The 13911-nt window shown below is 32.0% G+C and overlaps 1 protein-coding gene across 1 annotated transcript; it reads right to left on the bottom strand.

The window, feature by feature from the left end:
- Nucleotides 1-3273: 3273 nt before the first annotated feature.
- LOC134683455 (uncharacterized) lies at nucleotides 3274-12682 on the bottom strand. Its single transcript, XM_063542751.1, has 2 exons — nucleotides 12658-12682; nucleotides 3274-4350 (listed from the first exon to the last, which is right to left on the bottom strand). Exon 2 carries the CDS (start codon nucleotides 4348-4350, stop codon nucleotides 3622-3624), a length of 729 nt encoding a protein of 242 aa, XP_063398821.1. The 5' UTR covers nucleotides 12658-12682; the 3' UTR covers nucleotides 3274-3621.
- Nucleotides 12683-13911: the final 1229 nt, after the last annotated feature.

The following is a 13911-nucleotide window of genomic DNA, read 5'->3' as shown; positions in this document are numbered from 1 at the left end:
AATTATATAAGTCTTCGGAATTCGGGTTTGCTTTATAGCTTACAACACTATTTATTATTTTTTTAATATGTGTGTTTTAATAGTTAATTTCTTTTGAAATATACATGTATAACAGTGTTGTCTGCAAGATTAAAAATAACATTACATCCTTAGTGTGATTTTCCGAAAATCAAATCTAGGTCAACTAACTTGAAATGTCTGACTCAGTGATAAAATCTATTCAAAGAAAATGAATAAATAAATTTAAATCAAAGCTTTTCTCCTTGAATTTCTGGAGTTACTTTGTTGCTTCTCTGTCTTTTCTGAATTTTATTTAATTAATTACGCCGTTTCATAGGTCAATGATCATGTTGTAGTGACACGTGATACTGCGTAGAATAAACGTACATAACCGTAGAAAAACGTGCGAAAAACGTTACTTTAACCTTAGAAAATCGAATAAGAAACGTACTGACCCCTTGTAATACGTACTGAAACGTAGTTCAACGTAGTTTATAAGTAATAAAACGTATTAAAACTTGGTAGAATGTGCCCCGTGCTTTTATCAAAAAACCTAACAAAACGTTACAATACGTCCGGCGGCTTCAAGCATACTTCAGACGAATTGTGCACATCCTGCTACAAGCATGAAATTTGGCATAGACCTCCCTCAACTATTACACTTTTATTTCAGATAGGGAGGCATTTGAAAAAAATGTCTCACTTCCGGTAAAATCTAAAATGGCGGACTTCATACTTAAATCAACCCAATATTAAAGGCTATAGTGTTTGCAAATGTGTTATTATCATGCTACAACCATAATATTTGGTACAAATCTTTGTTTTGTACTACTTTTTGATATACTATATTGTTTAGATGTCTGCAAAAATCCTACTTCCGGTAAATTCCAACATGGCGGACATTGTACTAAAATAAGCTTATTTTTAGGGAGGGTAATTGAAATGTGTTTAAACGTATTGCTACTATCATTACATTAGGCAGGAACCTTTCTTTGGTGCTTCTAATGAATACAATGTATATAAAATCTGTCTTCAAAACCCCTACTTCCGGTAATATTCAAAATGGTGGACATAGAAATATCAATTCATTATTCAAATATTCAACTTTTTTTCAAAATGTAAAGAAAATGTTGTTTTTGTGCTGCCATTGATATTTTGGCTTTAAGTTATCCTCAAAACCTCTTATTCTATTTTGTTGTAAATGTTTAAATACAAAGATGACACTTCCGGTAAAAAATATGGATTAAATTTCAAAGATGAGCACTCAATCCATTTCTTCGATGTAGAGTTTTGGATAGATTTATTAAAAAGAAAAATCAGTACATATGTATAATACTAAAACATTTTTAAAATTACTACTTTTTGGCCAAAAATACATGTTCATTCACAGTCCCTACCACATGCACACATAGAAGTGGCTTGAGACCCGATTTCCCACATTAACAACGACCGAGACACCCTTTATTACATCCACAATGTACAAGCTTTTGACAGTCTGGTTGGATTATGATGAGGCCTCAGAAAGAGTTTTTTAAAAGGGATCCTCTTTGTCCCTTCGCCATCCATTAGTGCCTGCATGGACTGGATAGCATAAGAGCCAATCAAATGATCGTCCCCCTAAACACATTCCCTAGTATATTGCACGTTTTACATGCTGGAAAAGAGCAGACCAAGTTGAGGAAATAGCCTCAATTAGCCTTCCCTTTTGTGAAAATAGTTATTTGTTTGCTTCGTTAACCATGTAAGCCCCATCTGATAAGTTTTTGGGATCTTATAGTAAAACCCCGGTAATTTCGGTTGATCAATCATCAATCTTTATGTTAAAGTCACATCTTCAAATGCAATCAATGACTCCCACGCGGTCTTTTTTCTTTCCAATCAAAGAGAGAACTGTATCACAACCGGTAAAGGCATTGATCACAACAAGTGTGTGTGATCACTTATTGCCTAGTGCATTTGAAAGACCATTGATAGATAGTAATCCAAAGTGTTTTGCCCTCCCAAACACAATCCATAGTTCGTCTACCCCTATGTCACGGAATAGCGAAACAGTAACGACAGCATCATCAGTTACGACTGTTCGAATCATGACTCGTTTAAGTTCGTGTTTCACTGCATCAGACATATGCACACAGCCGCCGTACTATGATTATCATCAGCTCTGACAACGTACAGTACTACATTTTCATTTAATTTCCAGCTGATATGATCGCGAATATGAAGCTGAATTTACTACAAAAAGAACACTCAACCTCAAAAATTTGAAAGCCAATAGTGTATTTATCAATTAAGCAATAACTTTTTAGTATCTTTAAATATCAGATATATTTGTTGGTGGCTTAGAAACAGGTGTAATTCAAGCTTCAGCGAGCTATTACTCCTGTTTTCAGTCGAGTGTGAGCAGAAGGTATACACATTCTGAGGTCATAAAAGTTCACACATCACACAGCAATACACAAGAATAGTCCAGCAGATTGAGTGTAAACCTTTTGAGCTATTTTATCAACAGGGACATTAAAAGACAGCCAAAAAAGGTCAACTTTACAAGAGGGAAACATTAAATATTTTTGTTCTTGATATGGAATCTTTCTTTTTACAGTGTCAGTGAATACAATACTAACATTCACCCTCAGTCTCAAAGGACTTTCAATTACAGAATTAAGAATCGATTTTTAGTTGTTTCTTATACCTTATACAGTAGAAAATTAGTAAACAATAGACATTAAAATCGTCGATGCTGTCTCAATGAAATAACCAGCTGTTTAAAATAAGTTATGCGGTTGAAGATACAAATTAGACGAATACATTTAAAAAAGCATATTAATTTATGTCGTTTAAACATATTCATAGTGAGTCAATCGAAAATTAAAAAATATGTTCTTTATTTTTCCTTTTAGTACGACAAACATAGGAGGGAGAAGGGGGGGGGGGGGGGTAGGAGGGGTCCTAAACCCGAAATCACGAACTTAAAAACACAAAGTCCCGGGGTCCCGAATTTAAATAAATTGCAATCCCGACATCCCGAAATTCGAGAAAAGAATTCCAGGATCCCGAAAGGGTTAATCCCGAAATCCCGAGCTTAAAAACACCCGATCCCGGAGTCCCGATAATAGTCATATCCCCCTCACATAAGGACAACATATCCTGTTTAATGATATACAATTACAAAGATTTGAAATCTGGAAAAAAACACCAACAGAACATTTGCAACGAAAGTGCAACGTAATCGCATTAATAAATGAGCAAGCTAGGAATAGTGTAAATTCTAAAAAAAAAATTCAAACGATTTAATGACAATGAACAGCTCTGGTGATATCTAAACAGTACTGGTTGTTAACTAGGTTTTTTTTTTAAATTTACCAATACTACTGCATTTTTTTGGAAGATTTTATTTTCACTTATTTCTCTATTAAGATAAATTCGAGAAAACATCCTCTTGGAATAGTCTAAGACTTAAAGTTGATAAGGAAACACCTAAATATGACATTGCGAAGTATTTGAACATAGTTAATAGTTTTTACTTTTATAATTCAAATCATTATTATTGCCATAAACATTCTAAACAATATAGCAACTCTAATTCGAAGTCATAAGATTTGAACACCTACTATGTGTGTGTTATTACAGAATGAATAAACCAACGACCAAAATGTAACATCGAGCAGGATCGTATTCGCCATCTTTGTCGTAGGGGCGAGCTAGCCCAAGGACTACAATAAGATCTTTGCTTTCGTCCGGAATCTTCTCCATGTCAATCCCTGTCACGGGAAATTCGTAACTTCCGGAATCCATCTTAATGCTGCATTTTCTCTTTTGCCAATTGTTATCATATATGGAAACATTTTCGGAACTACATTTCAGTATTCCCGTTGAACGGGAGTCTGTATTTTCCTTCAGATATCTTTTTTCCTCAATTCCGTAAAATATTTCATCGACATCCCGCTTTGCTTCATTCGATAGACATCGTGGATCAAATTGCCCGGTATCCTCCTCGGAAACAAATGACTCAACAACCATGTCTTCAAATCTGTGAGGAAGCGGAGTGAAGGAGTACCCAATAGGGTGATCGGGATGGAAAGTTACACGAAAACGGTATGATTTTTGTAAACTGAAACTTCGGCTTGAATGCCAACAGCAAGTTCCGGGCTGTGTTGTTGTTATAGGCCTGTAAATCTTCCCAGTCTCCTCATTTAGCCCCAAGTAACAGTGACCGTTGTTCATTCTAGTCTTAGCGATGATTCTTAAAACAATTTCGGATATAGATGGAGATGATGGAAATGATTCTAAACTAAAATCTTCCGAATATTGTCGCTCCAGGTTATATGGTGATTGTTTTATACTGCTGGCCATCTAGAATAATGAAACATTATTATTAGTATCAAAAGAAATATGTGCTCATTGAACTAAGACCAGAAGTTCAAACACTGAGCAATTGACGTTCATTTTACAATGTATTTGATTATTTTTTGTTGTTTTTCTGTATCGCTATGACCAGAATTGGTTTTTTGGTATATTTTTTTTAAAGTAAAAAATTATAATGATCAACAGTGACTGCTATTTCAAAACACTGTCCAGTCATGATATATTTTTTACAGTAAAAAAAAACATACAGCATATTCAAATGTATATAAGAATAGAAAAAGAATATTTATTATTCCAATCAAGGGCCCTTGGTGGGCAGCATAACCATGATAACATGTACACATAAAACAATACATCATGATTTGTAACAGAAAAACATTTTTATAAACTAAAATGAAACATTAAAAAAAGTTCAGACAGATGTTATTATCTTCATTCTATAAAATCATATACGTTTAATTCCAGGCAGGATCAGAACCATAAAATCATTACAATTATCATTGTTATTACATACATTAATTAACATTTCTTCTAACATCTAGACATGTAAAAATATAGCTCCCTAAATATTTAAGTACAGACAAATTTTCATTAGTAAATAACCAAACCAATTTTGCCTCATTTGAAAGATGTATAAAATTAGGACAACTACAGTTTATCTCCTTAAAAAATATCTCCCTATCATTTTTGTATGCTGGACAACTAGTTATAAAATGTTGTTCATCTTCAACCAGATTTAGAGTACACTTCTTACAAAACCTTTGGTCTCTTCCTATATATAATGTTTTATACCTGTCTTTTTCTATTTTGAGATCATCTGCACTGATTTTAATTTTACATATGGCACTTCTCAATTGAAAATTGTTTAAAGATAGATACATTTCTTTTGAAAAAAAGTTTTAAGTTTGAAATAAGTATCTAATTTACTACTCTGTGTATCTGTTCTTTTTGTGTTCCAAAATTTTACAAAACTATTACAAAGTTTTTGCTTAACTGACTTGATAAAAAAGTTGAGCTTCACCTCCAAATAACGAATATTCAGCTTTTTAAAAATGAAATGTATGGATGAATACCAGCATTCAATATTATTATTAAACATGTTTTTGTTACACATATAGGTAACATACAGTAAACCATCTTTCATATTCTTTATTCTATACCAATATTTTAGCATTGATAATACAACTGAAAAATATAAAGGGAATCTACCAAGCTCTCCTAGCACAGCTAGGTTAGAAGACTTTTTGTTTACACCTAATATATACTTCATATATCTTAAATTGGATTTATCTAATCAAAGAGCAGATTGCTGAGGGATACGATTGCATTTGTTTTCATTGACACATGTATACATGTAGCTGGATAATATTATTTTCAAAACTAATTCAACTGCACATGTAAAATGTACGTAATCTGAAGTTACAAAATAGCCAATCCCGGATAAAAGTGTATGAACAATGTACTCATTGTGTTTTATTTTTGTACAATCAATTCCAAGATTACTTTCCACAGCAGTCACAGCAGAGACTCAGAGTGAGAGAAGGTATTTCACTTCGTATCTTATAACCTATTTACCTACGATAATTCTAGGAGTAACCCCATTCCTAACTCTTTTTAAAATATTTAATTTCCTTTGGGTCAGAGGTCATGACTCCTTTCCGTACACATTTCTCGGTTAAAATTGCGATCGTATTTAATATAACACGGCGTTTATCGACAGAACGAGTTAATTTTTCTCGACATGTTTTGTATTCAGAATTTACGGAAAATACTTCCGGAAGGGAGACAACTGGAAACGATAATATGGAAGACTCCATTTCGCCGTAAGGGGTGTTGCGATGTGGACTACATTTATTTTAATTTAAATGATGCATATGATTTAAAACTATGAAACAACAATAACCCGCAGTAACAGACAAACATAGAAACGATACCATGAGTTTTAAATCAATCAATTGAGGTTAGAATCCAGAGCAACCATTCAATCTAATCCCCCTTGAAGCCAGGAAAACTATACGCATGCGCATAATTACCTAAACAAACCCTGGAGCAAGAAAGTATATTAAATGTTAATTAAACGACCAAGATGGTTCTCTAATTCTTTATGGAAGTACAATATCAAATACCAGTTTCATAACGGTGATATATAAGAGAAACTCCACTTCAGTTCTTATATGACAGAAATAGATTTATCGAAATTCAGAGAACTCCCGCATTTTTATCAAAACTGGGGAATTCCCTCTGACGTGTTTCTTAATTTATAAAAACACTAAATATAAATACTGCTTAATTCTGATTTTCCGTGTTGTTAAAAACACGCATATAAGTCAAGAGAAATTTCAAACATGAAGATTATGAAAAGAACATTATAGTAAAGTTGTTTCAGTTCAATCCCTTTGTTTGTTTTGACCTTTTAAAGCAAGACAATCATAAGAATCTGAGATGTTCCTTAATGTTTAGAATAAAACAACTGACGTGAGGGCAATGCCCTGAGTCACTGGTATAAGTCTACAGATTGCTTGAAAGCAATCGTATCCCAAAAAATCATTCATATAAATGTGCTGTAATAAATATTCACTTTCTTTCTGGCATTCTGCAGAGCTAGTTTTAAACATACCTGTAATTTCACTGCCAATACATTAAAATGGGTTTTATTGTATGGTCATATATATGTAATAGAGTAGAAATACTTGGATTGGAAGATGATAAAGATCTTTGGAATTTGAATACAGCTTTTAGTGATTTTTTGTATAATTCTTCCTTTCCTTGCTTAAAAATTCCACTAGATAAAATTTTTAAACCTAAGTACTTATAATTGTTAACACATTCTATTGTATCTTTTTCGACATAAAAATGTTCTTTTAAAAGTTTACCAGGTTTGTTAAATATAATAACTTTGGTTTTAGAAAGATTGACCTCTAAACACCATTTAGTACAAAATTTTGATAAATCATCAAGTCGTTTTTGAAGACCTGCCTTGGAACTAGAAAACATAACAATATCTGACATCTGCATACATGAGACAGTCAATCCTGCGACCGTTTATATCAACAGCATTTGGGCTTTCCTTAAATGCATCCGGTAAATCATTTATAAAAATCTTGAAAAGGTTAATTTGGACTTAAAACATCCCCTTGCTTTACTCCAATTTGAGAATATACGAGTTCCAAAAAGAATATCGTTTGTATGAAGTCCTAACATTAGTCAAATGGACAGATGCCGCGTCAAAATGCACATTGATAATGACAGACTTTTGTTTCGTCCTCTGCTCAATGAAATGAAAAGGTTTATGTTTTTTTTTCTCACTAATAACCTGAATCAACGTTTAATTGGAAATATCTTCTATATCACGCCTTTCACTGCTTATTTTTCTTTATGCGTGAATGCACGTTGTGACTGTGGTATACTGTACGAATACATATTAAGGGGGATAATCTACGCCTTCCTAGATATTTATTTATTTATTTCGTAAACCGTTTCCGCAGTATATATTGGACGATGTCCGTAGTCTTTCGGAACACCGGATGTTATTCGGAATAGTACATCTGTTCTTTCTATTGCAACCTTTCGTATACATGCGCAAAAGTTTAAATCAATTGACCTGTTGAATAAGCATTTAATCTTAGCATCTTCAGTTGCTATAGAGATATGTTAAATATGATGCGAGCGTTTCTAATGAGCATTTAAATGCTTCCTTACAAGTGCTAATGTTTATCTTACATATATGCGTAGTTATTTTAATTAGAGTCAAACGTTGAAACCAATTGTGTTAATTTATGAGATAAGATTTCATGCAAACAAGGCGATTGATATTCGGAAACGAAATATGTCAAAATTAAAATCTATATATAAGTAGTATTACTAGCATTTCATTAAAGATTCGGAGTCTAGGGAGGATGTCCGGGGAAGATGTACATGATGTACAAAGCACATTGAAGCCGGCTATTTCATTTTTTTCATACTGAAATTAAAAGGAAGTCTTTCTTGCACTTTATTAAAATTTTACACCTAGGATATACCATGGAAGTAATATCTAAATATCAAAAAATAGGATGAACTGGACTAAAATAAAAATTGAACGAATGACTCTATTCGGCAGCGTACATCAACGGAAAGTAACGAATGGACTATTCGGGTTACTTCGCACGTACATGTATATACGCCAAAAACTTGTGTCTTCGTAATTCTCCGTGAACACGAAAATGACCGATAAGTGTCATTGATTTGATCGATCACATGCGGAGAATCAACTTCCATGCCAGATATGGAACCAATTAACGTGTTATCGAAAGATGGGCGGTAATTCAGATGAAACCTTTGAAGTGACGACGATGTCATTCCTTTCAATATTACTTCCATGGATAGACCAAGGATGTATTATGTATTTTCAAGGCAGCTAAATCCAAGTGCAACATATACATTGAGCTGCAAAATTTTCTTATTTTCAAGGCAGCTAAATTCAAGTTCAACATAGACATTGAGCTGCAAAATTTTCTTATTTTCAAGGCAGCTAAGTGCAACATATACGTTCAGCTGTAAAAGTTTCTTATCATCTACATCCGATTTCACCTGGATAGATGCACGCTTGATAAAGCTAGTTGGTCTAGCGAAATATTGCGTTAATTTTCATCATTTTGTAAATATGTTAAACATTCTTATATTTACATACTAAAAAGTGTGTTAAAATTACATTGATAGGCAATCTATATGTAATCTAATATATATATTTTGAGCCATCTCACTGATCAGAAGGATACACAGTGCCCCCAAATCACCAGTACAAAACTATCCAGCAAGAGAGAAAAAGGATAGCATGCATAGGTCAATATCAGAAACTTACAAGGCAACTTCAGTTCAATTTAATATTTAATTTTATTCTATTGAATTTGTCAAATGTCAGAGGAAATGTCTTTTTAAATGTGGTAGGAATACCAATGAGACAACTCTCCATCAAGTGTTAGACACAGTGTAGTCAATAAAAAAGGAACACCTTTCAACAGTTCATTAATGTGGCCTTTAAACAAACTAAATAATATTTAGGTGATGGGTATTCAGTGGTAATTTTAGGTTCGATCATGTAAGTTTTTTTGTTGTTTTCAATTTTTGTTGTTTATTTATAAGTACAAGGTCAAGGTGTAAGCTGTTTTGTCTAGGCTATAAATAACTTTATTAATGAATTGGTTTCGGTCATCAAGGTTAAGAGCATATAGTGCAATTCAAATTATATATATAGTGATATACTATTAACAATAAACGTTTTCATGACCCACAATTTGAAATTTGAGAAAATATCAGAATAAAAAGGGAAATTAGGAAAACTTATCTTCAAAGCGAGTTAAAGGTTACTATTTTTTTTTAACAAAAGAGGTTTGTCATCTAAAACTTTTAAGAACAAAATGCACACAACTTACCAATGCTTACTACCCTAAGCATAACAAAAACCTTGCAGAGCAGGTATTAGAATATTAATAATGATCAATATCAAACCATTGTTCAAATAACCATGAAATATCAAACCATTGTTCAAATAACCATGAACAACAGCTATTTTACAGGTTCACGTATTGCATTTCTTAAACTCAAATAATCATAAATTGATTTAATTTCTTCACATCTGCATTTGAACTTTAGCCTAAAAACTAACTCTTATCTAAAAAAAAAAAAAAAAAAAAAAAAACGCACGTAAGAATGAGTGTAACATCCAGTGGGTGACTAATTAGCATGTTGTCTTTCGTGAGAGAGGAGAAAAAATCCTTGGACGCGGGCAATGATTCCTTTAGCGAGAATATTTCAACCCCCATTGAACTGTAGTTACATTGAAAGTAAACAATCAATGCCAGTTTCTAATTCTTATACCACAAAAATAATATAAAACAATATACATCTTTATTAAACAATTATCTAATATTTAATGCCAAACAAGCCTCTGGGTTTACGATTGCATTTCTTTTTTTTTTTAAGAAAACAACTTGTTTCAAATATGTGCAGACTTTAAATGTATATGATCTAACAAACATTGGGCATAAGTTCTTCATGCTGTCAATCATTGTATTTTCATATTACAAATTATATATACCACGTGTCTTTTTGTCTGTTTGTCTTTTTATGTTTAGCCATTCTCTATTTTTATATTTTAACACCTTAATATTCTCTATTCTTTATTTGTTTGGTTCGTTTTTCTCTATAAATTCTGTATATTTATGTTTACCATTAAAATGATTATGGCATTATTCTCTACACTGTAAACTCTATCAACACCCTCATACATGTATTATGACCTCGATATAAATGGATGTATAGTGTGTGTTGTAATGTTTCTCTTTTGAAGACGTATACTACACATGCCACGTACACATTTTATTTTAATTTTTAGTTCAAATATTTATTGTCATATAAACTCTGAACAATAAGTTTGTGACAAATAATATAAACATACACAAAATACATTTAACAAATAAACCATGAAAACAAAAAAAGCAAAAAAGCAAAACAATCTATCTATATGATATATAAATATATTTTATAAATAAATCAAGAGTCCCCTGTCCTCAGTTCTAATGCCTGTTTAAAATAGGACCCTAAGCTTTCTACTTCTTTTGAGGTTGATGGACAAAGAAGATATTTAATTTTTTCATTTTCTTGCCAGGACATAAAATCTGGCATATGTTTAATTACATTTCCTATAAAGTTATCTCTTAGTTTAGCAATTTTTTTGCAGTATAAAATAAAATGGGCTTCATCCTCCATTGTATTACAGGATGTGCATAGTCTTTTTTCTCTAGGTATTTTTAAATGTCTTCCTTTTTCTATCATTAAATTATGATCGCTAATTCTCATTTTTGTTATGTTCCTTCTCTTTTCAAAAGATTTACAGTTTAAGTAGTTTTTCATTTCTAAATTTTGCTTTAAACTTTTATATATTTAAATACAATTTACTTTTTTTATCTATTTTTTCAAATTTTTGTTCAAACATATTTGTGTAGAAATTTAAGAATTGATGTTTTAAGGTTTTTTTTAACAACTTTTAGTAATTTTTTCTTTTGTTTTCCTCAAGAATGGATGCGTCCATATTTACCTCTTTCAAAATATTTTTAACATATGTAAACCAGGTATAGCAACCTGAATTATCTAAACTTTTAGAAAGTAAAAAGGATTCGTATAATAATGGATTAATTTAAGAATTTAGTAATCTTGATAAGTAAAGTATACTTTGAGTTTTTATATGCAACTCGAGTGGGTATCTCCCTAGCTCTGTTCTCACAGCTATGTTTGATGAAGATTTTCTTGTTCCGAGGATATATTTACAGAAAGACAAATGTAATTTTTCTAAACTTGATTTATCAGTAAAATTAAGGGGGTCTATATTTGTTTTGGAAATATTTGCACGTTTTTCTGCTCTAAATTTTGTAACATAAGTATCCATATAAGTTATTTCTGAATTATAAGTGGCTATTGGTTTAACTATAGAATCAAAAAGACTGCAAGCTACTTTAACTGGCAGATTATTTAAGGAACCAGTATAAGTTTTAATGGCAAACATCACTTTCCTTGCTTTATTTACAAGCTCTTCAGAGCTATGCAATAAGTTTCCATTTGATTTCACAAGAATTCCAAGAAATGAATACTCAGAGACATTTGACAAACTTTCATTTTTATATTTTGATAAAGATGTTTCCACTTTTTTATTATTTTGCTGCAGAATCATTGTTTTAGTTTTATTAATATTTAAAGTTAATTGCCATTTTTCACAATACTTTTTTAGTAACGAATGGTGTTAAAAATAAACTAGACATTTATGTCAATTATTCCTTTTGAATCATTTTCACCTTTGAGTATCGTTTTCTTTTTTCTTACACAGAAATCAATCTGTCAATTCTAAACTTTTTTACTGTCACGCTTGTATATTGTAATAGTAGCATTTTTTTTTAAATACCCCCCCCCCCCCCCCCCCCCCCCCCTCTCACTCTTTGCGTGAATATGAATCTGATAAGATAAGATAACATGAAATGTAAACTGTATTATTGTTATTTGGTTACTGTTATTGACTTATGCGGCTTTTATTCATTTGTATATATGTATTCTATGTATTCTATTTTGAATATTTCTGGATTTTGATTATATTTATAACTGATGTTTACAATTACATCAGCGTATTTACGGTTTTCCGAAAACTATCAAATCTAGGTCAAATGTCTGACTAATAAAATTTATTTACAAACATATTGTAATATCATATATTATTAAAGTAAATATATCGTTAAAACGTTTAGCAAATCAGATTAAGAATAAATTTACCTTCAAGTCTATGAGTTTCAGCTTATGCTCCTGAGCCTCCACGATAAAGCAGATATTTAAATAAAAATTGTCCTGGTGTATTGTGAATTTGTATTCGTCTTTACCACCAAAAATGATTTGATAACACTATTAACCAAAAAATGCAACACTAAAACGAACGTACAATATTTACTCCTCATATTTTGTCTAAACCTTTATTTATTTATTCATCACCAATATATAGGTGTTTTCCTCTATGAATTCCGGGGGATGGCCAACTAATACTTTATTGTGGGGATATGTGGTTGGAACCCCCTTATTCAAATGACTTACATGTGTTATGTTGGAACCCACCCCTGCTAGATATGATGGATCCGCACCTAAAAAGTAAGGAAAAAGTTAAATAGCCAATCAAAGATTTACCCTGAAAACCAAATCATCGTACGTATCGCAAAAACACCTTAAGGTACATGATATAAGAATATACCTAACGTGATTTCTGACTTTTTCACAAGCACTTGTCACTGAAAAAGTCATATATCATATATAAACCCTAATAATACCCACATGTACTTATGTTAAGGCATATATATTTTAAGAAACAATTGCCTGTTCTTTTTCTTGATGGAATTAAAAAGACAAAAACTCTACCCCTGCTCCAAGGATCACTGAGGAATAGAAAAGATACTCTTCAGACCGGGTTTAAAACATTTGCAAAATTGGGGCGCCCGTTTGGTTGTGCGGGATGTATAAATACGCATACATGTCAGGTCCGAATGGCGGACATTAAATCCGATGTAGAGAGAGTGTCACGCTCTATACAAGTTCCAACAACTCTTTGAGGGGTTCGTAGATGACCTGTTGCAAGGCTAGATTTCTGTTCCTATCCAATATTTCCTCATTTTCCAGTGACAGTCCAATTTTACCGGCAATCATCCCGGCCGACCCATATTGCAGGACCCACTCGATATTTTTCTCGTGATTTTTTTTTTGCTCAAAACATAGTTGCAGTTATCTTTTTTATTGTAAAAATTAATAAGATCTGCATTAAAAAACATTAAGCCATTCTCTTTTTTTTCTTCTTGAAAACATTTACTAGTAGATTAAGAATAAGGTTCCACCCCATGTCTCACCCTTGTTGTAGACAAAGACTGTCTTTTAATTATAGTTATGTTAAAATATCAGCATTATTGGGATAAAAAAGGAGACTGATAATGCCGTATACAAAGCCATAATATTCATTGGGAACATCCCATGAGGCCTTCACCTCCGAAT

The sequence above is a fragment of the Mytilus trossulus genome, chromosome 9 (assembly GCF_036588685.1).
Source record: "Mytilus trossulus isolate FHL-02 chromosome 9, PNRI_Mtr1.1.1.hap1, whole genome shotgun sequence".
In the NCBI taxonomy this organism is placed as follows: domain Eukaryota; kingdom Metazoa; phylum Mollusca; class Bivalvia; order Mytilida; family Mytilidae; genus Mytilus; species Mytilus trossulus.
Note: the sequence above shows the minus strand (reverse complement) of the source record. Positions and strands in the feature narration are given on the sequence as shown.